The 25,172-nt window shown below is 35.3% G+C and overlaps 1 protein-coding gene across 2 annotated transcripts in view; it reads right to left on the bottom strand.

The window, feature by feature from the left end:
• MCCC2 (methylcrotonyl-CoA carboxylase subunit 2) overlaps window positions 1-25,172 on the bottom strand; it is a 38,691-nt gene that overhangs the window by 3,388 nt on the left and 10,131 nt on the right. For both annotated transcript variants that reach the window (XM_068667539.1, XM_068667541.1), the window contains exons 6-16: window positions 24,703-24,815; window positions 19,918-20,031; window positions 12,775-12,839; window positions 11,790-11,889; window positions 10,695-10,790; window positions 9,331-9,403; window positions 9,057-9,133; window positions 6,981-7,047; window positions 6,537-6,693; window positions 5,643-5,757; window positions 4,147-4,232 (exon numbers count right to left, since the gene is read on the bottom strand). In XM_068667539.1, the coding sequence (XP_068523640.1) occupies window positions 4,147-4,232; window positions 5,643-5,757; window positions 6,537-6,693; window positions 6,981-7,047; window positions 9,057-9,133; window positions 9,331-9,403; window positions 10,695-10,790; window positions 11,790-11,889; window positions 12,775-12,839; window positions 19,918-20,031; window positions 24,703-24,815 (1,063 nt within the window). The remainder of the gene's footprint in view (window positions 1-4,146; window positions 4,233-5,642; window positions 5,758-6,536; window positions 6,694-6,980; window positions 7,048-9,056; window positions 9,134-9,330; window positions 9,404-10,694; window positions 10,791-11,789; window positions 11,890-12,774; window positions 12,840-19,917; window positions 20,032-24,702; window positions 24,816-25,172) is intronic.

Genomic DNA, 25,172 nt, shown 5'->3' with positions numbered 1-25,172 from the left:
CTGCATAAAAGTGAAGCCACTCTCATATGGCCACCCCTGGTTTCTGCTTCTCTTTGTTTAAAGAAAACTACATTTTCTACTGGGATGTAGCATTAATAATTAAACTATCTATTAAAACCCCATTGCTAGAACATGAGTCACATCAACACTCATAAAACATTCATAACAGAAATGCTCTGAGTACAAGAAATGAACAGCTCCCAAAAGGAAAATGCTCATGTAATTTGTTATGATGCAAACTGCCGAAACTCCTTTTAGAAACCTGTAAGCGGATTAATATAGCTCATTAAAATGGGTGCTGCCTAATGACTTTTGTTAATTAAGTCTGCTCAGTATGAAAGGTTCTAATCAAATAATTGATTAAATTTTGATTAGAAAATACAACTGTGGGGAACAGTATTGACATTCTGTACATGTAACAAGTTGCAATTTATAAGCAAAAATAAAAAAGAAGAGTAAATAAGGAAATTTGCCTTTTTTCAAGATCATTGGATGTTTTCCTTCCCTCTTGCTTCTGCACAAAGCTTTAGTCAAAGCCTAATGAAGTCAACTGGAAGAGCCACATCAATCTCAGTGGATGTTAGAGGTGAGACAAAGTCCCCATAACTTAGGACAGCATGAGGGAGCTTCCAAACTGACTGCATTCAAGCAGTCATAAAGAAAGCAGGCTTTATCTCCATCTATCATTCTTTTCCTCTCAGCAACGCAAAGCTATTTGTTGGAGTTTTCTCCAGCAATCATTTGGTTTGTCTTTTTGGTGGAGGGGCATAGCTAGCATTTGACAAAAACAAGGCTGTCTGGACCCAGTTTCAAACAGATGCCCTTATGTGGCCGACAGTCAACTGTTTGTGTTTTGTTGTTGTTGTTTGTTTGTTTTTAACTACGCTTGGGATCAGAAAGGAAGTATCCTTTAGAGCAAAAGGAAGATATTACTTCTCCCTGACATATAACAAATGCTTGCCAATGAGCAACTGCTGATGTTAGCTGACAAGCAGATTGGCTCTGTGGTTCCAAATCCCTTCCTTGTGTACATTACTTGCCACAGGCAGTGTAAACCTGCTTCATGTCAGTGTTTCTGCCTACCTTCTGTGGGGTAGGCAGCCTACCCCACAACAATAAGAACTTCTGAGCGATTGGTCCGAGATCTTGCTTCAGGATTACTGATAAATGAAGGAACAAGGCATATGCAAGATAACACTGACAGTCATGAAATGAAGGCAGAAAACTTAGGAACATCTACCAATATACCCAAGTACCTCTACCACACAGAAGAGAGCAATTAAGAGCTCCTATACAATGCCAACTATACTACTCTGTCCAATGCATGGACACAGAGAGAGAAATCAACCTGGACTGTCTTGACCTGAGTTAGTCACACACTGCTCTCACAAGCACTCAGTGACAAGGGACATTTTGCTTTCACTGCTTGCAGACAGATGAATCTCTGAGGGATGTCAGCCCTGACATTTGACTTCATATCCCAGCTGGGCTTATTAGCTTGAGTGCAGCATCTCATGAACTCAACCAGATATAATCCAGACCCAAGCTAGGTCTCAGCTAGCCACCTCATATCTGTGCAAGCTATAGGTACAATAAGAAGTATTAAAAACCCTGTGTTTTTTGTTTGTTTGTTTGTTTTTAATATTGGGAGCCACATCCTTCACTTAAGTGTACTTCCTAACCCCTGGCAAAGTTAGGTTATTTACTGAAGTGCCTATGTATTTGCAACATGGCTTTACAAAATGGCAAGACATTCTGGAAACAAACTGGGTCAAAAAGCTGGTCAATAGGGAGCAGAAAGCTGGTATTAAATATTCAAGTTTCATACCTAAAAATCACCAAATGTTATTAAAAATTTAGAACCTGACTTTTTTTTAATCCTAACCTTAATCTTATGTATGAAACTACTTTGTTGCAGATTAGCAATTTACTCCTGCAAATTGTAGCAATGGTCTGTTGTTTTTTGGGAGGGGAGAAGTTTCTGTATCACTGATATACTGAATATATTGAGTGTTAAATAAATCCAATTATTTTCAATCATGAGTACAAAGAGACTGTGACTGTGTTTTCAGTGAGCATATTAAAAAGAGCAAATATTAAAAAAAAAAAAAAAAAAAAAAAAACAGACTATTCATTTCCTCCTTCATGGTAGGGATTCATTTTAAATACAGACAGTTTGACTCATTTTTTAATGTTATTATTTCAGTGGAAAATTCTCCTTAAAATCCAGTTACAAAGGATGACAGCATGTGTTTTGATTTTTCCTTCTTGCCACAGGGAGGAACACAAAGTTTTGCGACAGAGGTCCTAAACTTGATTTAAGGGGGACTAACAGAGATAGCACAAGATTTTTCAACAACTGACACCATTTCAGTTTGGGGGAAATCCTATGAAATTTAAATTGATTTAAAAGGTTGGGGAAAAAACAAACAAACAAAAAAAAACAGCATGCCAACAGAAAATCCACATCAATTATAAAATAGGGATTTCACATAAGTATCTTCATTGACTATATGTAAAAAACACAGTAAAAACCATAAACTAATTTAGTAGCTGTGGGGATTGCACATATGCACAAAACCTCATGAAGCTGAGAACATCCATGACAACTCTCTGCAACATTGCCATGTAGACCTTTGCCAAAAACAGAAACCAAGGAGTGACAAGACAAAACCTCTCCCTAAATCCCTGACCTATGTGATATAAGTCTGCACCAGTGCAATCTGCCTAAATTGTCATGCTGAATACTCTATTGAGAATACTGAGCCCATCACAGCACCAAACAGGGCAAAAAAGCAAGAGCTTCTGTTTGATGAAGGCATTCACCTAGTCAGAATACTAAAATGAATATGGATTCTGTAGGTATGATTATTACAGTTACGTTCATTCCAGTATCCCAACAGGAAAGAGAGTTAAGCAACCATTAATTTTATACCTTTCTTCAGATCATGAGGAACTAACAATTTATATAGGAGGTCACTGATGCTACAATGTTGCTCATGTATGAGACTTGGTAGGCATGAGGTTTAACATGTATCAAGTCAGATAAAAAAAGCCCCCAGCTCCTAGACTTACTGGCTTCTGTAAGACCTTTACAGAATTCTTTGCACCCACCTGTTCATATAATTTCTGCACATGATGACCCCATAAAAATTTATCATATTCCAAACACATTGTACTCACATTATTTCCCAAATTCCTGCCTTGCAGGCAACAAGACCATCAATAATTCTAATTCAGCCACACAAAAAATATACACAGCAGACACCAAAGGTGCAAACTGGCTACAAAGGCACAGTAAAGTCTCATTATTTTATGCTAATCCTATGACTAGCAGCTGCGAGACTATGAAGAATTAGCTTTAGGATACGACAAGCAGAAAAGTTCACAGAATTACTATTACAAACAGGATGAAACTAACCCAGATTAACAATCCGAGGCCAAGACTACAAACTAGTTTCCACAGGCCATGCTCTAGGATGCCACCTTGCTTCATCAGCCTAACTACTTCCTGGGCATTGACAATATTCTGTAAAACTGAGAACCAAATGCTACAGAGGACTACTGTGGTAGTTTTGGATGACTTGTCAGCATATTCATATATGAATACACTTCATGCATTAGCTAATGCCCTACCCGAATTCCTATCATTCAGTAGACATCTACATGACCCAAGATTTACAAATTGCTTCAGGTATTCCTGAAACTTCTCCTTTACCACTGGCCTCTTCTAGATGTAGAATCCATGTATGTTTCAGTACATTTCAATAGGCTTTAGAAAGGTGACCAGACACTGCAGTGGAGAGAATGATCTAAGACTTATCCAGAACGAAATACACAGAATATAAATTCCATGTTTCAGAAGACCAGTTAAGGAGTATCTCCCTACTGTACCACTACTTACAGAACCAGCACAGTAATTCCTGGAAGTGCATGCCTTCTTCTGAAATAGTTTGCACTACAAAGTCTTAGAGGCAAGACACACAAAACATTGGTTTGAAGTTTGTGGTGCTGTATTCCTGCACATCAAACAAAACGTTTTGTTCTGGAGTGCTCTGTTCTGCTCTTCTACAACACCAGGATTTAGGTGTCATTGCTATATCCTGTGATTACAATCAAGTTTTGGAAAAGTCATTTTTATGTTACCTTGCACTGGAATAATAAGGGTTTCCTTCCTCCTCAAACCTCCTAATGATTGGCTCCTTCAAAGCTGCTTCATCTGCCTCTGATAACTGTAACAAAACAAATACACAAACACAGATAAAAAAAAATATTTATTATTTTCTTCCGCAATGACAGTAAAACTTTTTGATGCTGACAAGCAGCATCAAACAAGCAGAAATAGCCTAAATTATCTCTCCAGATTTTTTCAATCTTTTTACCTATAATGATCAATTTAGCAATTTGCTAAATTATTTTACTTATAAATTTAATTAGTGAAATTAAAATTTTACTTTTCAAAATGGGTGGGTGGGAAAAAGAGTAGAAAGTTATAGGGAAACAGAAAGTCCTATTGCTATACTTAATCATCTAATTTTTCTGCAGGTAATAAACTGAGATTTTATTAATAGACTTAACCAAGTATAAGAATAATTGTGGACTAGCAACCAAAAAATTAATGATGCTACTTAACTGAATAAGCCCCGTTCTGACTTGCCTTCGGAAATACTTTTTTTTAAAAAAAACAGTCTGTTCTATTCTAGTACTATGTTTCTCTGATCCACAGTGGTCACTACTGTAACTCAGAAAACTGTCAAGTCTCTAATACACTTTACTGACATTAACTACAATTAGTTTTTAATAATAAAATAGTATTTTTTACTTTCTGCGCCTCATTCCGACAATATTAGCGATTTGGAAAGTTGAGACAGAGAGAGATAAGGATCTATATGTTCTATCCATGGAAAGTCAAAATAAAGAGCAGAAAAAAGAACTTCAGAGATAACAAGAACATACTGATTCACTATTCTGAACAACTACTCATGATAAATACAAGCAATTTTAAGACATCACAGTAAAATCACTTCTTACGGGACCAATGCACCAGCATAAACACAGAACATGTAATTTAAAAAACACAGCAGAAAACTGTGTAGAGAGAAACTAGAAAAATATTATTAAACAAAATACCACTAACTATTAGTTAAAATGATTAAATGAGTCAAAAACTTTTCCAAACCTCTAAGGGCTTCTCCTATTATAAACCTTATAAGTCTCAGTCACTGAATAATTTGAAGATCAGTTTTCTATAAAACTGCCTACTTCAAAAGTAAATGGAAAGACACTTTGTTCTCACATATTCCTCCTCATACTCCCAAGTGGGTGTGGGGGAGTGGGAGTCCCTTGCTGCTCATCTTGGGCAGAACAAATAATCATGTGCAAAAAAAATATGAAAAGATGATAATATAAGAAATACTTCTCCTTCTAAACAAACACAAGAAATGTCATGAATGACTTTCACATTTAGAAGATGTAATATTTCACAAATATTTCATTTTTGTCAATGTGCTGGGTGGTATTAGGAGAACCATAGCTCACTGGTGTCTTACTCTGTAACATCCTTCCCTGGCTTACAATGTGAGAGCTCCAGTAAAGAAGTAAATTATAATAATGGTACTGCAAATGAAAGAAGAAAGATGTACCTGTTTTCCCTCCCTTGCCTTTTGGTCCTTTGCTATTGTAGCTAGAACAGTTGCAGCTTGCTCCCCTCCCATCACCGATATGCGAGCATTTGGCCACATATAAAGAAATCTTGGACTGAAAAACATGCATTAAGTATTAAAATTAGACTGCATAATTTCATGGTAAAGAACTAATTCTCACTCAGATGCATTTTATACATGACAGTCTTACAATTCATTGGTTTTCAAAGAATGCAAATTAACATTTTCGATGCTTGCAGCATTATGTTTGAAAATACAAATATTCTGCTCATTTCCTATATTCAAGCACCTTAAAAATTAATTTCCCTCGTTCTTGTGTCTCTTCAACTCACAGCCCCCCCAGGAACATTTCTCTTTAAAATATCACTAACAACTTCAGTAGTATCAGAGACCTTGAAAAATAATTAAAAAAATATTTATGAGTCATGTCCAACAGGTCACAAAAATAAATCCTTAGAAGTTTTGCAAACACTGCTCATAAAATCCAGACTTCTCAAAGCGAATGAAGATTTTTTTATTCAAGCCAGTTCTCTTCACATGAATGCAGAATAAAGGACCAGCCCATACCACGTAGCGATTGTTTAGGACTGTTGATTTTCTGACCCAGAAACAATAACGGGAGAAAAGCACGTCAGCAGGTTTACACATTAGAAAATCTCTTCTGTCACATAAATTAAAGTTAATCATGAGCTTAACTGTCTCTACAGGTTTGTATGGTTGTTTTTTACTTAAGACCACATTCTATGAGAATTCTTTTGTTTTCCTAGGAGTACAACTTCTGCAAGAATTAAAATAGCTTTTCAGATTGGTACTTTAAGGTTAGAGTATCTTAACTTAGTGCTATGTCCTGTTGTAATTTGAAGTAACACTTACCTGTATGCTCTTCCACACATCCCATAGTTTCCAGCACCATAAGAACCACCAATAATGACTGTTATCTTAGGTACATTGGCACAAGCTACAGCAGTTACCATCTTGGCACCATCTTTTGCTATCCCTCCAGCTTCATATTCCCTACCAACCATGAAACCTAATGAGTTACATGATGAAAAAAAGGGTTAGTAACTTTATACTATCACACTGTGCTGTACTTTCTAATATGCAATATAGAGCACATCCAAAAAAAAAAAAAAAAAGTAAGATGACAAGAACGAATCATCAATAACTCAAGCCTTCACAAGCTGCAGCCAGACTGATTCCAGAAGAGGCTGGAGATGTAGATAAAATAAAGCACACAAGATTCTTTCTAAAACTTATAGCCTTAACAGTTAACAGCAAAGCCTACAGCATAGTTAAACTTCATAATACTGCGCTTACCTGTAATATTCTGCAAAAACACAATGGGAATATTTCTCTGGCAACACAACTGGATGAAATGTGTACCCTGTGGGGAGGAAAAAAAAAGAAGAAAGGGTAAGCCTTTAAGTATTAGATCAGTGAAGCCATTGCTACCACCAGCATTTTGAAGTATGTGACAGTCTCCTTCCACTGAAGTCCATTGGAGTATCTGTATCATAAAGTGATGGCCAACTTCTCCATCCAAAGTAAGCTGCAAAAGATAATTCAACTCTAGCAGAAGTAAGAAAATGCCAAAAATACCAAGTTGAAAGAAAAAATAATACCCGTAAGTATTACTGTTTGTACTGAGAAGTTCAACTGTTTTGACTTGGCCAATATGCAGTTAAACTGTAGACATCTTCACAATGTGGCATCTGACAGCTTTGCAATACTGTCATGGAACTTGGACAACTGATCAGAAAAAATATCTCCCCATTTCCCTTATAAAAGAAAATTATTCTTTGAAACTGAGCAAGGCTCACATACATTATTTGCTCCTGGCCCTGTCAATTGCTACAACATTCTTTCCCCTTTTCTCAGGACAAAATCCTCCCTCTGCATTTTCTGGGAAAGACAGTTTTTCTAACAAAGATAAGAATAGCAGAATCCAAGCTTCATTTTCAACTAAGCATAATCTAAAACAATACAGATTCTCCACTTATTTACACGTTGTTGGTATAATTGAAAAAACAAAAAAAAAAAGGAAAAAAAAAATCACTGCAACTGAGAAAAAAACTAACCTCTTCACAATACAAAACCAGCAACATTTAGAAAAAGGACACACCCAAAAAAATAAAATAATGAAACAATCTTTAGCTAGCTTTTTCAGAGAAGCACTCAAAAAAACAGTGATCTTTGGACAAAGATCACAAGTACTTTTGCCATATTTTTTTTTCTTTAAGTTTCCAACTCACTATAAAAATGAAAAAAATATATTGTTAGATTAGGAAGCTTACAGATGCAATGTCATGAATACAGCTAAACAAGTGAAACTTGATTATCTCCTCATAGAGTACCAACACATCAGCAAAAGTCAACAAACCAAGGGAGATTCCTTTCATTTTTTCATTGGTAGGAAAAAAATCATCAGAAAAATACTGGAAGTATTAGAAATACAGAAAGAATTATTTTCAAATTGGAAATACCTGTGATTAAGAAAACACTACCTGAAAACAATGTCACTTACTGCAGTGCTCCAAGTTCAAAGTATTCTCCAGTACATAAAACTCAATTTTGTGTATTATTTTATGACAGCAATAAATCAAGTAGAATTACTTCCTTTCTTCAACTCCTTCATAAAGGTCTCTTTTTTTCCTATAGATTTTTCATACTGATTTCCTAACCATTAGTTTGAGGAGCCTACTAGCACAAAACTACCATATGTAACTGCTATTACAAAAAATTCAACTCATAGCAGTTCTTGAAAAAAATAACTAAACACAGAACAAGGTAAATAAACACTCTGTCATACACAGTATCTTTTTACCATCCCCAATGCCCAAACCTCAAAGATGCCCTTTGATTCACAAAATAGGTACTGTGTTTCACAGAGTTTGAGACCCTGTATGGTTTACTCATTAGACTAAGAGCTGCCACAGCAAAGTATGAAAATAAAATCTTTGGCAAGTCAATGAGCTGAATATCGGAATCCAGGTTTGAAATTTTCCAGTTACTATCAAAACAATGATGTGATTTATTGTAGTACATCAGCTTGGAGTTCATGACTTACAATCAACAGGCTTTTTGAAGTAATCAGTATGCATTTTTCTTCTAAGAGCCGTAAGTTTCAAGATAGAATATTTCAACTGTGTTATAGTTAATCAAATTCAAATGCTGTCTTTATTTTACTATTGACCTATTTACTTCATATCAGAAAAACCTAAAGAACAAACACTAAAATAAGGTCAATTATTTTTAGTTTATTAAGCTATTTCTTATTTACATGATAAATTTGTGGACAGTCCACTTTCATTATTTAAAAAAAGATCCACATTTCAAGAGCAAATTCTTCAACTTAAGGTTTGTTTCTCAGTGGTTAAGAAGCTCTTTATTTACCTTTTTTGCTGACTCTGAAAAAAGAACTCCGTTGTTTCCAATAATTCCTACTGGGTAACCAAATATTCTTGCAAATCCTGAAGAGGACAGGTAAAATTACAAATTATGATAATTATGATGTATATTTATTTTACTGTAGCACAGAAAGGTAACACTTTCTCTTAATAACAGGAAGCGCTATTCTTTTAAGGAAAAAAACACTATTAAAAATACCATCGGGTAATCCAAATAAAATGAATATAAGTATACATAGAGTAATTGTATTTTTAAATACCTGTGATTAAAGTATCCCCATACAAGGCTTTGAATTCATCAAATTTACTTCCATCTACAATTCTAGCAATAACCTTAAGAAAAAAATAGAAAAATAGAATGAAACACCTAATCCTTCATAGTTTATAATTATTTTTTATTTATTTATTTATTTTTAGAAAGAAAGAACGTGTTAGCATCTTGACTTAAATTTACTTAAAATGAATGCTTTCCAGTCAGAAAATATCAAGCAGTCCGCCATGTAAGTAGTCTGGATGGCAGGCAAAACCTACTTACTTTTTAAGGTGTAACTTCTCTACATGCTTATAAAAAAAAAAATGGAATTTCAAGGCTAAGACTATTGTAACTAAGCAGTTGAAATAAACAGAAAGAAAGTTTTTTTCTGATTAGTTCCATTTCAAAGAAGAACTGGTACCTCTGGTTATATTAAACATTAATCAATAGGCTCACATTTATAAAGAGAAAAATATATACAGCCATGAGTCACTTTCTTAGAGATAACTGCATTTTCATCTCTGCTTAAGTTTTTGACATATAAAAATAATGAAGATTTGTCCTGAGGTTTCTCTGGGATGCAAAGGAGCATTTTAAATAAACATAAATCTGTTGCTAGCAACATGTTTGCCAGAAGATATTTATTTCAACTTTAAAAGAGCATAAATCCAAGCTGGGGATTTATTTATACTCCAGTGTTCCAGGGTATAGTTCAAGTAAGACTCAATAAAAGTTTTTTTTTTCCTCTTACTGCAAAATAAATCATAGTAATTTCTGATAAAATATTTTAAGGAAGGTATACAATAAGATTTTTTCTAAAATAAATACTTGGTTTGTAGTAGGAAAAGCTCTGTATATGGTACCTGTGCAAAAAATCAGAGTGTGGTTACTCTGCATGTATGGAAGCAAATAATTACAAGAGATTTGCAGTAGAGTACAATAGTCTCCTCACATGGTTGGAAGATCACTGAATTGTTTAGGATGCTTATACTCCATCGATCTTTAAATATTTGGTCTTTATTTTCTCTAGACTAATAGAAGAAGAAAGCTGTCATATCACTTGGCAAATCTATAGAATCTTTAGCCAAAAGTTCACTATTTCTTGGAATTTTTTTCAACATTCTATCAATCTCTTATCTTTAATTACCCTTCTTAGAAGTAAAAATAAAATGCATTATGTTTTCAACATGTCGTTGTCATTGCAATGGATCTGTTAGATAACAACATCCAGAAATACATTAAAAAATGTATAATATTTAAATATTCAGTATATGCCCTAAACCAAATGTCTGCAGACAAACTATGTTAATATAAAGAGTGACTTCCTGCAAGAAAACATAGTACATATATATATTCTATTTCTCTTTATACCTCTTTGACATCAAAGTTTCTTTTTAGCTGGTCACCAACTATTCCATATATTTCATCAGCAGGAAATAAAGGCTCTTCTGATGGTTCTACAGTCACCTGTAGCAAGTTAACAAAACAATTTTCACAACAAAGTCATTATTATTCTACGTTATGTTTTAGAAAAAAAACACCAGTTAGAGTTTAGACTGCATTCAACAGTCTTCGCTTCGCCAGTCACAGCCACAAAATGTCTGTAGTAGCTTGACTTCCTTCTGCATAAAGATCAAGTTTCTTAAATAGAAGAATGATAATTTCTTCTCACTTACTGAAACAAAGGTGAGGGCCTTTGTTTTTATTCCTGTGTATGCCTCCACATGTGCTCCACATTAACAACTTCTTCCATGTCATCAAAAATTAAGCATGTCTTCCCCTTTCCTTTTTATTCCCCTATGCCCTATTAGACAGGTGGTATTCTGAAAAAACAAGGATTTCTGCCATTCCACTAAATACAGTATCTTGGCTTCCTTCAGCTGCAGAGATTTTATCTCCAATTCACCCTTTCACATTTCCCCCAGCATAGGTTAAGATAATTTCTCCACTATATCATAGTTGCCTTTTTTTCTTAAAAGAATTTTTTAGATCAGTAACAATACATTACAAAACCTAAGGTACCAAAAAGAAATAAAGCAGCTTTATATCATGTTTTACATCTTTTGTTAATAATCTCAAAAAGTTCATGTTCAAACAAATGCTTTAGCAATTACCAAATTTCAAGTCCATGGGAATGACCATGTAAGCTTAAAATTAAATGCAGCACCTGGCAAGAATGAGTTCATCTTAAAGTGCAAATCTGTGATTCTGAAGTGCTGTTCTAGTTACAGTGCATGTTTCACTCTTGCATGCAATCGCAGTGGTTTCACTGGGAATGATGCAGTAGGAATGTAATTAATTGCAGAACTGAAGCATTAGACAAAACATTAAAGACAAGAATCATAAATTCTACTTACAAAGTGTTCAAAGTCAGAGACAAAAAAAAATATGTTGTATGAATCAGGGTCAGAAGAGCATTCATCCTTTAAAAAATGAAGTGTTTCCGAGAATGTTCTATATACTTACATCTATTTTCTTCTGGAGATTTAAACTTCTTACAGCTTTCCTTGCTAGATGAAGTGCATGACTGTCATCCAAAGCATAATGATCTGTTACACCTGATTTTCTGTATTTAAATGATAATAGGAATATAAAGATTTTTTAGAAAATCCAAGAATGAAAATTAAAGTTTTTAAAAACCTTCAAGACTGTTTATTTAAAATATAGACGCTAAAATACAGCTCTGCATGTTATCTTGTAAAATTGAATTCAAAGTAAAACCCATGTCTGAACTTTTCTTTTAAATGGTATCAGACAGGATACAAAATGGTAACTCTGGTAAACCAAAAATCTAAATGACAATATAAAAAATGGCAAGCATTGTTCAAATGGAAATGAAAGTTAATTTGAAGTTATAAAGAAAAAAAAAATTAAAAAAATACTATGAACTGCCCTTGAAGACAATTCTTCAGTCATTTCAATAAACTGAAGTAAAAATTAAGCATTTATTGTACAGCAATACCTAACTTTTTAAAAGCACCACCTAGTTGTTTTTTTTTTTTACTATTCATTTTAGGAAAAGCATTGAGGTCTTTGTTTTGGTAAGTATTCTCTTACGAAAAACACAGGCTATTTTGATTTTGTTTGTAGTAAGTTCCAATTGACATAAAATCTGCAAAAATACATTAGCTTTCTCAAAATTTGTTATTCTAATAGCACTCAGCATAAAACAATATAGCAAAGTTGTCCATGTTGTGAATGATGTTGCAGTATGTTAGATACACACTTAAGTATTTTAAAGCAGTAAGTGAAAGAAACAAGATGCTACTTGGAGTAACACAGACTAACTACGCTACTCTAACAACAAAATTATCCACCAGTATCAGATAACGACAAAGCAAATATTTAACTTTTATAATCTAAATAATAACAAAATCAATCAATAAATAAACAACTCTAATAAAGCTTAAAGGATGGAAAAAATTAACTCCAGGAAAATATTTCTTTAAACCTGCAGTGAAGATCTGCCCCTCCAAGATCCTCTGCTGATACTTCTTCACCTGTTGCTGCTTTAACCTACAACAGGAAAAAGAAAACGAGCATTAGAATTGACACTTGTCTAGCATCAATATTTATATAGACTGTTATAGCAATAAAACTGTACTTTGCAAAATGTTTCTTCACTAATAATATTTTCTCAGTTACTCTCCCTCAGAGCACTTCAAACATGACAACTCAGAATCCTGCCAAAATTACTTAATTTTACTGACTTTGTATCTTTATTATCTAGTATTTATTTGTAGTTTTTATTGAGAAAGATTTTCCATTTACTGCAGTATCTGTTGTTGTGTCTATTATTAGTGTGGTCATATTTACATACCCCTTAGGTTTATGAACATGCATTTTCACAAAATGATTTTTTAGCAGTTAACAAATGCAATTTGAAATGTTTACACATCCTGCATTGTTTCAAACAACAACAACAAAAAAAACAATACCCAGCTGACACTGTGCATTTTGATTCTGCTTAGTTTGTTTTCTCTACACAAACTTCTCTTCTGTAAATTTTAAGTTACTTATTTAAGCACTAATCATAAAACAATCATTATTAGTTTGTATTTCCTAGATCTTCCATTACAAACACAATAATTTAATAACAATCATTTTCTAAGAAGAGTGCATCAATGGCATAAAACTGTTTGGATTAACTATGATGTCTCCATAAAAATAACTGGAATGTATGATCTAAATCCTATCAAATTATAGACCTGACAGGATAATTTAAGAGTGACTGAATTCCTTCTTAAAATAAAGCAGTATCATTTTCTGCATGGTAAAAAAAACCTTTTTGACGCAATTCCACTGAAATACCTTTCCCACAAGCTCTGCCATACTCCTTTGAAAAGGATTCCTTGCAAGCTAGTGAAACCATTATTCACCACCCACGGAGAGTACAGAGGTAGCAAAAGACATTAGGGAAGAGAAAACTATCACTCCAAACCAGATATCAGTTTCCGAGATTCATGACCATGGACTGTTGGGTTTTGAGTATCTCTAGCGATGAAGACCCCAAAACCTGTCTGGACAACTTGGTTTGGTGCATGATCACACAATCCTCACAGTAAAAATGTGTTTTATTTGTTTTGTTTTGTTTGTTTGCTTTTTTAATAATAATTTCCCATATTTTAGTTTGCCTCTTGACCTGTCACTGAACTCCAATGAGAAGTCTGGCTTCAACACATTTACTCCTCCTGACCAGGTACTCATACACATGGAGAGATTCCCTTTGAGCCTTCTCTTAATGAGAATGAAACATCTCAGCTCACCTTCTCTCCGTATTACAGATGCTCCGATCCCTCGATCCCTTCACTGGATTTACTTTTTTTTTTTTTTTCAGGAGACACTGTCAAAAGCCTCAAAGTCAACATAAACAACATCTACTACTCTCTCCTCAGCCACTGAACCAGTCATCTTAGCATAGAGGGAAACCAGGTTGGTCACGCTTGATTTCCTCACTGAAAATCCAACCAGACTACTCCCGGTCATCTTCTTGTCCATTATATTTTTGGAAACAGCTTCCAGGATTATTTGCTCCTTCACCTTCCTAGGTATTGTGGCAATGCTGACTAGCCAGTAGTTATCTGGATCCTCCTTCTTGCCTGCTTTGCCACTTTCCAATCTCAGAAACCTACCCTGATCACCACAACTTTCAAAGTGTGACCATGCAACAACATTGGCCATATTCCTTAGTACTCATGGGTGCATCTCAACAGACCCCCTAGACCTGTCTATGTCTAAACTATTTACATGGTCCTTACCTTGACCCTCCTACACTATTCACCCTGGCCTGAGGATCCTGGAATTCCTGAACACTAATCGAACCAATAAAGACTAAGGCAAAAACAGCATTGAGTATCTTAGCCTTTTCCACATCTGTTGTCACCAGCTTCCCTATGCTGTTCAGCAGCAGGCTCTCATTTTCTCTTGACTTTCTTTAACTGCTGCAATACCTATAGAGGCCCTTCTTTCTGTCCTTCATGCCCTTTGCCAGATTCAACTCCAGGTGGACTTTGGACATCCTAAATCCATCCTAACCTAAGGCCCTTGAAGAAAAGTGTGAGTCTTGGCCAAGTAAGTATTAGTCTTCTATACCTAAAAAAGGGACAATTTGCCACTAAATAAAGACAAATTCCATTCAAAAGTAGTTAATACAACTTTCTTCTAAATCTGGAGTGTCATTAGCAATTAAACACCTCTTTCAAAAAGTGGTAGTATGTAGTAAAAAGAAAAAAGATCAACTTTCTTCACATAAAGTGATAATTAAAAAAAAAAAAAAGTAAAAGAAAGCCCTTTGAATTGAAATAAACTGAATTATTTTGCCTCTTTTTGTGTGTCATTAAGAGGCCTATCCTTTAATTCAGATGGCATGTTTATAGATACATATCCTTCATTTTCTACACCATGAGGTTTTTCTTTGCATCTCAGTTCCTAATTTCATTTATTTAATTTATAATACTCTGAACTTCCAATCAAGACTGCAAGCCCACGAACAAGAGATTAAAAAGAGGTTAATAAGAGGTACAGGAAAGGTCTATAGCAAACATATTCACGTACTTCTGGGTAAAATTTAAAAACAAAATCATCCAATTCATTTCATTACTATAACTAGAATTCCAAACACTTCAGACAAAAGGTTGAATTCCTCAGGCACTTTGAATGCAACTAAATTACAACTAATGAATATTACAGTTCCAAAGACATGTAGATTCACTGGACTAAAGTGCAAGCTTGTGAATAATCACTCATTTTGAATGATTACTATTCAAGTAAAAATATAAAGTTTCAGTATCTTGAGTAACTTAGAAGCCACTTATCTGTCTTTTAAAATACTTTAAGTAAATACTATAATCATACCATGTTTCTAGAACAGAAATACACATTTCCCCAAACAGATGAGCTGATGTGCAGAAGAACTCCTAGCACATAAACCTACAGGAATTTTGCACTTTTTCCCTTTTCACCAGGCTTCCCTTTACTTCAGAACACAGAAAGTAGCGCACTTTCCCTGGCAGAGGAAGGATCGTAAGTTTTGGATGAGATGGGAGAAGCCTATCAATCAACATGGCACCCTGAGCTATGAATCAGTATTGCCAAGGGCAAGGATATTGATTCCTCAACCTGGTCAAGTACAGAGGAATGGCTCTGTCACATTACTACTCTGGTGGCACTGCTCCTCTTGTTATTGAGATCTATCTGCTTGTGAAGTCCTTACTGCTCACCTTCGAGAAAAGAACACTGAGGAAACTTGCACTTCAGACTTTGGACAATACATGCAATTATTTTTTTATTTTTATTTTTTTTAAGTGTACACATCCCAAGACTAATTATATCTATCATCAAGCTTTTTCCTTAGGATGTTTTGTTTTAGGCAGGTGAGCAGAAAACTCCAATCCAATTCTTTTCATACAGGAACAATGTTTTTGGGGAATACAGCATACACAATAATGGCTACAATATCTACTACAAGATGGAGTGGATATTTCTACGGGAGTCTGAAGTAATTTTGATACTTACAGAAAGGCAAGCAAAAAATTGTTAGTGAGAATATGAAAAGCTCTACCAAACAGGAAAGCTGACAGGTTGTGATATTAAAGTTTGATCTATACACACAAAGATAAAGATCATTACATCTGCAGGTTGCTAAGGAACAAATTAAATTGCAGGATAGTTGTGAAATCTTCCTCTGGAAGTGGTGAAAAGTTTTCTTCCCTTCTGACTTCACAATATCTACACAGTCACTGCCTTGCCTTGGTAAATCTTCACTTTGACACTTTACTCAGGCCAGCCTTTTTCAGCCGCCTAACTGGGCAAAAGTCTCCTACACGGTTTCTACATCTCAGTGATAAAGATGAATGACTTAAATTCCTGTACAATGTTAAAAGAGTACTATCCCCTTAGAATGAGAGCATCTGTTTTCCTATTTTTCAGCTTGCTGGCTAGTACTGGGTATTAGCTCTCTCATTTTGTATTTGCTTAATGCTGAAGCTTGAAAGAAATTGCTTGTTTGGCTGGGATAGAGTTAATTTTCTTCCTAGTAGCAGGTATGGTGCTGTGTTTTGGATTTGGGATGACAATAATGCTGCTAACACATCACCGTTTCAGGGGTTGCAGAGCAGTGCTCACACAGAGCCAAGGACCTTTCAGCTTCTTTCAGCAAAGGCACCCACCAGCAAGGAGGCTGGGAGTGCACCAGGAGCTGGGAGGGGACACAGCCAGGACAGTTGGCCCACATGGGCAACAGGGATGTCCTGTACCATGTGGCATCACGCTCAGCAATAAAGCTGGGGGGAGTGGCTGTGAGTGGTGGCTGCTGCTCCAGGACATTCACAGTGATGGTGTTTATCTTCCCAAAAAATTGCCGCACCTGATGTGCCCCACTTTCTTGGAACTGGCTGAACATTTCCCTGATGATGGGAAGTGGCAAGCTAATTCCTTGTTTTGCTTTACTTGTACGTGCAGCTTCTGCTTTATCTATTGAACTGGCTTTATCTCAACCCAGGAGTTCTTGCACTTTTACCTTTCCAATTCTCTCCCCCATCCCACCCGGGGAGATCAAGCAGCTGTGTGGGGCTCAGCTGCCTGCCAGGTTAAACCACAACACTCCCCCAGGACACACAGCTTGGTGTACCCAAGGGGTCCCCTCTGGGTCTGATGAACCTTTCCAGCTTTAACAGAGCTCCAGGCAGAATCACTCAAGGTGCACCATGCTCCCCGGTGCTTTCCCCTGTGGAAGTGCTGTCAGAAAAGGAAGGTTTGCTCAGGTCTTCAGATTTACCAACAGAGCTTCTGCAACAAATTACTCTGAACTTGAGCAAGCCCCAGAGGCTGTAATGCCACTTAACGTGCCACTGTCTAAGCTAATGAACAGTGCTGGGCCTAAAAAGACTTCGTGCCTAGACAACTCAGGTGTTCCTGCAGCCAGTGGCAGTTATTTGTAACATGATAAGCAAGCTATTAACAGTCAGATGTAAAAGCTCATTTCTTTCATCCTAGTAATTTCTTTATTTCAATAAAAAAGACATATGAATCACCCAGTGTTACTCATGCAACTAATACCAATATTCTCAACTAATATCTTCATTCATATGTATGCCTCCTTTCACAAAGACATTCCTAATATCTAAATTACTGTGATAAATTTACAGAACATTACTTCATTTTGAGGGGGAATTCGTCTTTGTTTACCTAAAAACTGCATGCTGAAAAAGACTAACGCAAGATAAAAAGGAACAGAGACATATGTAACACATTCGAAACAACAATTAATGCCAAATAAATTCTATCAGCAAATGAGCAATAAGTTAATTAGTAATAAATGGCATAGTTGCTATTATTTACTGCATTTGCTTTTGCTGATTACTTTGTTGTTCTTGTTAACTTGGAAAGTCTCCATTATAATAATAAAATACTTCAAGTTAAATACATTATTTTATTAAGGTAGGCAACAAAGTATGCTCGTACTAATAGGTATCCCCACACACACACTTTCATTGTCAGTTACAATCTGAATTTAAGATGTTCTAGAACAATAATTACTATTTAACAGCCATAGCAAAGTGTGTTTGAATAACTGGTTGTTTAGTTTCTTTTAAGATGCACAAGAATTTTACTTCCATCTATACATAGAACTTGGAAAGAAAAAAGTGTATAGAACAATAAATACACTTTTAGGATCTAGACAAAGCCAAAAAAAAAAAAAGAAAGGCAAGCAAACAAAAACACAAGAAAAAGAATAAAATGCAAAAATATATTATGGAAATTAAAGCAATACTATACAAGTAAATACTGAATGGCATCACAGGGTAACTTCTTCAAGCAACTTAACTTCTTTAAGGAAATTAACCCAACCATGATTTAGAAACTGCTCAACAACAAAAGATGTTCGTGTTTGTTTTCCCATAGTTCGTAGGATCTGCTAAATTTTTCACAGTATCATAAGCGGTGGAAAGAAGTGAATTCCAGCAGATTCCCCTTTCTCTGTTACTACAGAATAGAGTGGAGCAGGATCCTCATTAACACTGCTCTTCAAAAGTGATTTCTCCTTTGCTCAGGGTGGAAGAACTTTTTCCTAGACATTTGATTTGCTATTGGCTCTGTCAAAGGAAACACCCTTAATAGTTTCCAAGACAATATAACTAAAACAGAGACAACACGCTGCCTCAGACCAGTTTGTTCAATGAGAACTTGACTATTTCAAAGAAGCAAGTTTATCTAGTCAGGTTTCACCTAGACTGGTTATGCTGAGTGCTGCCTTACCAGCAGCCTTACCTTATCTCTAGCACTAATGTAACACTTATTACACAAGATTATTTTTTCCTCATAAAGCTTATGTTGAGTAAAACAATACTTGTCAGGAAAAAAACAGGATTTTTTCAGTATAAAATCAAGCCTATGCTGTAACATACGCTGTTTTTAAAAAAACACAAACCTTAAACACTCCCTTTCCTGTTGTAGCCAAGCTATCATAATTTTCAAGTCACCTTATGCTGCAGTATTTTGCACAGCCACAGATTCAAGTGTGTGTTCCACAATAAAAGCAACTTTTAATTCACCAGAGTTCTTCAGGCATGCTTCGTTAGAAATAATTTCATTACTAATAAGGTAGAGAAATGATGACAAACTACGTAATTAGTGCATCTCTTTTGTCTATAAAATGACATAAAATATAGCCGATTAGTCCATCTGCTTAGTCCATCTAGTTCTCTGATCTAGACTCTGAGATATAACACACAGTTGTCATTATTTATTTATTTATTTATTTATTTATTTTATTATTTCAGGTCAAACCGAGAGACTATTTAACTGAATATAGAAGGCATTCCTACCGTTTAAAATGTGCATAGAAATCTCAAAGTGGTGCTATAAAAACACTTTAACAAAGTCTAAGTTATATATATATATATACACATTGAAAAGTTTTAACTAGAAAAGTTTTAATCAAGGATATAAACATTCAGATATATTTAAAAATGCAAAATTACCTACAGACGATCTGGAAACATCTCACCAAAATCGATCTGAATAGTTCAAGTAGCACAATTGTCAGCAGTGCAAAATTTTTTGGCTATGTTACTAAAAACCTCTCTGTGCTTACCAGCGGTGGCCCTCCCAAGAATATTGTTCCCTGTTTGCCGACAATAATGCTTTCATCAGCCATTGCAGGTACGTATGCTCCTCCTGCTGTACAGGATCCCATTACTACTGCTATCTATTGGGAAAACAAAAAACACAAGTAAATAATTGTCAAACCTTTTAAAATGAATTGCACTTGCATAACTATATATTGTATTGATTTGAATAATTTCTGGGACAGTACTACAAGATTACTTTGGACTGGCAGGGCAAAAATATTATTTAAGTTTTAGCTTTTCTTCCAAAAACAAGGGAACATCTTTAGTTTTCAACCCATCTTCTTCAGGCCCCCCTGCATGAAATTTCATATATGAAATGCCATATGCCACGTATGTGAAATATTTGAAGGAACTAACATTCTATAGTGGAATATGTCTTTACCAGTGAACTGTTGCAGGTTGAAAGCTAGAGTTTGCTCCTGGTATTTACAACTGAGGGTATCAGTTGTTGCTTATCGGTACAATTTCACCACTGTTAGCAGCCTTCAAAGAACATTTCTTACATCTACTAGTACATAACTTCAGTTCTTCAATGGATCAACTAACAGCCAACACATTAGCTCTGCCCCTTCAAGGTGTGTTGTATAACTCATTGTCATCTTGAGCATGAATAATTATTTCATTCTTATGCTAATTTTGAGACAAACATCTAAGCAATGCACATTTTCTACCACTAATATTTGGGTGACACTTTTACAAAATTGACTGGATTTCAGTAATTATGAATAACTGCAGCAGCAAATGATCTTAAAAGTGAAGTTCCTCTCTTAGCTTCTCCTTCAGCAGAGATCCTCCAAGAAAGCTAAAGACATTTTCAAAACAGTTCGTAATGAAAAAAAATTAAATGCTCAAAATGAAAAGGAAGACAGAAAGAAAATAATTCTTTAAATGAATGCTTCCTTCCATGACCACAAAAAAAAAAAAATCTGAAGCACAAAATAACATTGTTTTGTGAGAACTTTGTTTTGATATATTTCTGAAATGACATCAAGTAGTGTTCTGTGTTAAATGGTAATTTAAAGGTTGCTGTTAAAAGGAAACAGCACACACAGAAATAGAACATCCAAGTTCTAGTGCATTATCTGTACCTAAAGAAGAAGTAGATGAAATTATGTTAATCTCTAACCCCAAATCAAACAGCTTCTTCAGTTAACAGTTTTCAGTTTCTTAAACTATATTCAGTCATGTGATTGATCTGCAATTGTGCATAGAATAAATATCTCCAGGTAAATACAAACATCATGTAAGCCTCTGGAAATGGGAGAAACTTGGGGGAAAAGTTAATTTTCTTTATTCCCTAGGTTTTCTGTTTTTTCTCTTATTTTTTTCTCCGCTCATGCTGAAAAAGGTGGCTGCATTTAAACTATCATTCAGGTGTTACTTCTTCCAAAGCTATATAGGAAAATCAACCTGTAAAAAAACACAACCTCAAACTTTCCAACCAACATGCTACTTCCTGACTTCATTCTTTGAATTACTGCATTGAAAACTACTTAAAAGAGCAATATAGATCAACAGTTCTGAATGCACACAGTTATTTTATACCTACTGCTCAGCTCCCCTATTGTATCCATGCAGCTTATGAGTATGAGAAAGCCTAAGAAGTGGCTAATGGGAAGTTAATCACATCTTTCTGATTCACGGCTATATACACATCAATGCAATTTAAAGCTGCAGTAGGAGTATAATAAATTAGTCACAGCTAAAAACGGAGGGGGAAATTAAAAGCAGCATAGGTAACTGGTTAAAAAAAAAAAAAAAGCAATCATTTTAAGGTTAAAATTGAGAAGAGCTTATGAGCTGATGAAACAGATGCTCGGCCAGGCCACAAAAAGTAAGAGCAGATAGAAAACTAACAACATCCAAACTTGCTTGTCAGAATAATTAACCTGAATGGGAATCAGAGGCAGCACTATTTCCTAATAACATTCCCTAATGCAACATCCTCTCAGACAGGGAAGACTATTCTAGTTCCCTGTATCTGTTAGCACAGAATCAGTAGCAGATTACAAATGTTTACTGTGCTTTTTTGAAATGAAACAAAGGATAAAAACATCCCTCAAATAAAATACTCTTATTAGATACTTTATATGAAGGAATAGTTTCAATGATTTTTTTCTCCAATTTTCCATAAATATTTTAATAAAATTAAATTTTCATCAGTGTCATATCAAGAAAATTACTTTTATCAGTGTCATGCCAAACAACTATATAAGTGTATTATTAGAAGACAAATTCTTCCCATGCTTCTTTTTGATTGTACAGGGGTACAGTGCTACTCTAATTTAATACTACATGGTAATCAAAACAACAACAAATTCAGCTTGATGAGGAATTTTGCAAATACCTGAACATTTCAACATGTACCAGAAAAACTGCTAGGGATAGGACTTTCTAGCAAGGTGCTGCATAACCTCAGTAATTTCAGCCTTACAAACGGGGTTTACATACCCATCTTCAACTTAACATCTAAAAATCACTAATCCCATACTAGATAATGATCAGAGTCTCCAGTTTAAAAAAAAAAAAAAAAAGTTCACCAAAACTTCTCTTAAAAGAATTCAGTACATCAGCCATGTGAGTGCCTCTTTTGACAACACACTGGCTTCCTGTTCCACAAAAATGGTGGGACCAATTTTATTCATATACATACATCTAAAAGTACAACGTAGACATATCAATGACTCCAGTGAATGACCAATTTGTTAGTTATGCAAGTGCATGAGCTCCTTAAGAATTCTTAACTCTTCTCTTAAATATTTTTTTCCAATTAAATAGTGCTTTTCCTCAAGTAACCTTACTAAACACTACACTTGCTTAACTATTGCTGTCAGAAAGAAAAGTACTACCGAAATTAAATTATGTCTGATTGCAAAACAGATTTAGTGAATTTTGGGGATCTTCTGCCTCAGAGGCAATGAATTTCAGAATTCTTTGTTAGAGAAAAGATGAATGAAGATTTGAAGCCTGAGTTGTCTCCAAAATGCGCCCAAAGTGTATCAAGGCAACAAATGTATTTTTCTCAGAAATTAGGCAAAGCCAACATCTGTCAGGTAAGGAGTAGTCAGAGGCACCACTAGATCCTTGACCAGCACTTCTGCTTCACAGTGAAAGGAAGTATTAGCTTCCACTTACTCCTAGACTATGAGATTCAACCAAGTATAGCTTCTTGCAGAGAATAATGAAAAAAAAAAAAAGTATGTTTCTAGCTCAGCCATGCCTTTCAACAACAGGGGTAGATAAGAATGAAGAAAATAAAACATGATTTCCACCCTACATTAATGGTGAGTTCAACAGCCAAATATGCCAAAACAATATGGTGGTAAAATACGCCCCTCACCGTGCTCAGATGAAAGAGCAAGTGAGCTAGAATATTCACTCTGCTTGAGATTCCAACAGCTATTTCTAAGAAGACTTCCTTCACCTTCTTTCATCCAGATGGTAGGCATTGAACAGACAACAACACATAGGAGCAGACTCATGTAGTTACAGTAATTCAGAGAAAACACTGGACCACTGCTCAGTAGTAGTGGGGAAAAAAAAGCAAAAATGTAAAGAAATACTGGGAAAGGGACATAAAATAGAATTGGGAATATCATTGTACACGTACTATTATATAAATCCATAATCAGTTGCCATACTAAATAATACAGGAAAATCTGTCCCTTTCACCTCAGAAAAGATGTAACTGGGCCTAGAAAAAGGTTTAAAGAAGATAAACAAGGATGATCAAAGGTAAGGAACAGCTTTCCCTATGAGGAACAGCTAAGAAATCTGGAATTCTTCAGCCTGCAATGGGGAGTAAGAGGCAGATAAATGACAGCTGTACAACTGTAGAAAGGACCTGGTTTGCACTGCTACAGATCAGAATAGAAGGTTCCTGTGTTTGGAGCAGGTTATCTTCAAAGATCATCTGCCCTCCTTAGTGGCCTCTCACAGGTGCCAGATGACAGCTCCCTTAACTAGCCAAAGACTGCTCTACTGAAGCCCAGTGTCTTTATCCTGCTACTTGCCTTCTTCACCTCCATCCAGATTTTATATCCTGCCATCCATTTTCACTGCAGCCAAGGCAGCCATCAACATTTACATGCTCAGACAGTTCTGCACACTTCATGAGTAGCAGATTCAGTAGTACTCCTCTCCTAGCTGGCCACCTGCATCAAAAAATTGCCCCCAACACACTCCCAGAATATCCATAACACAAAAACATTTCTAAATCCACAAATTGTGACCAACAGTAATTCAATGCATCATTAATACATGAGAAAATGACCTTGTTGCCAGGGCAGATTTATCATACAGTTATCAGTGTATAAAATGGATATATAAATATACATATACCCCTCTTAGCAAAAAGTATGTCTAATTTACTAGCCATCATCAAAGGGGTCCTCACCCTTACAGCATTGATGCAGAATAATCAACTGCTCCAAGACTTCCTACTGCTTCCTGACGTGGCCCTATTTACCACACTGTCAAGTCCTCTTTCTCCCCACTCCAAGACAGGAGCAGGTAGGTCATGTCATTAACATCAAGGCCAAGAAAGAAGACAGCTTCTTCAAAACTATAATGACTTTTTGTGGACAGTTATTGTGTTTACAGTGCCTCTAATCCCCAGACTGGGCCAACAGGTCAGCAGAATGCAGTGCTAACTAAAGCAAAGCATGACTATGCATCTTGAAATCACACAAAAGCAGCAGGAATAAAAACTAATTAATACATTTCATTCTCAAGTAAAACCAAATTACCTGAGGAATTCCTTGTGAAGACATGACTGCTTGATTATAGAAAATACGACCAAAATGATCTCGATCTGGAAATACTTCTGCTTGCCGAGGCAAATTTGCTCCTCCAGAATCAACTACAGTAAATGAAAATATATTAACATATGCCTTTGAACAGTGTTATATACATAAATTGTTGGTAAAATATCTGCATGTTATTGAAAATATCCAGCCCTTACTATCACTACTGCTACCTGGTATCTATGTATATTAGGACACCCTTCCTGAAAATGCAGAATTAGTACATTCCACATACACAACTAACATCCACACCAAATATTTTAATGAAAAATAAATTCAGATGGCTTTAGAGATACAACCATTCTTCCTGCAGATACTTCTAACCTCATCTTACTGCAAAACATTTGAACTAAGATCACTTTCAGTGCACAACTTTTAAGACAATTTTTCTATTGCAATTCTGTCACAAGTTC

Source organism: Anas acuta, chromosome Z, assembly GCF_963932015.1.
Source record: "Anas acuta chromosome Z, bAnaAcu1.1, whole genome shotgun sequence".
NCBI classification, from domain to species: domain Eukaryota; kingdom Metazoa; phylum Chordata; class Aves; order Anseriformes; family Anatidae; genus Anas; species Anas acuta.
Note: the sequence above shows the minus strand (reverse complement) of the source record. Positions and strands in the feature narration are given on the sequence as shown.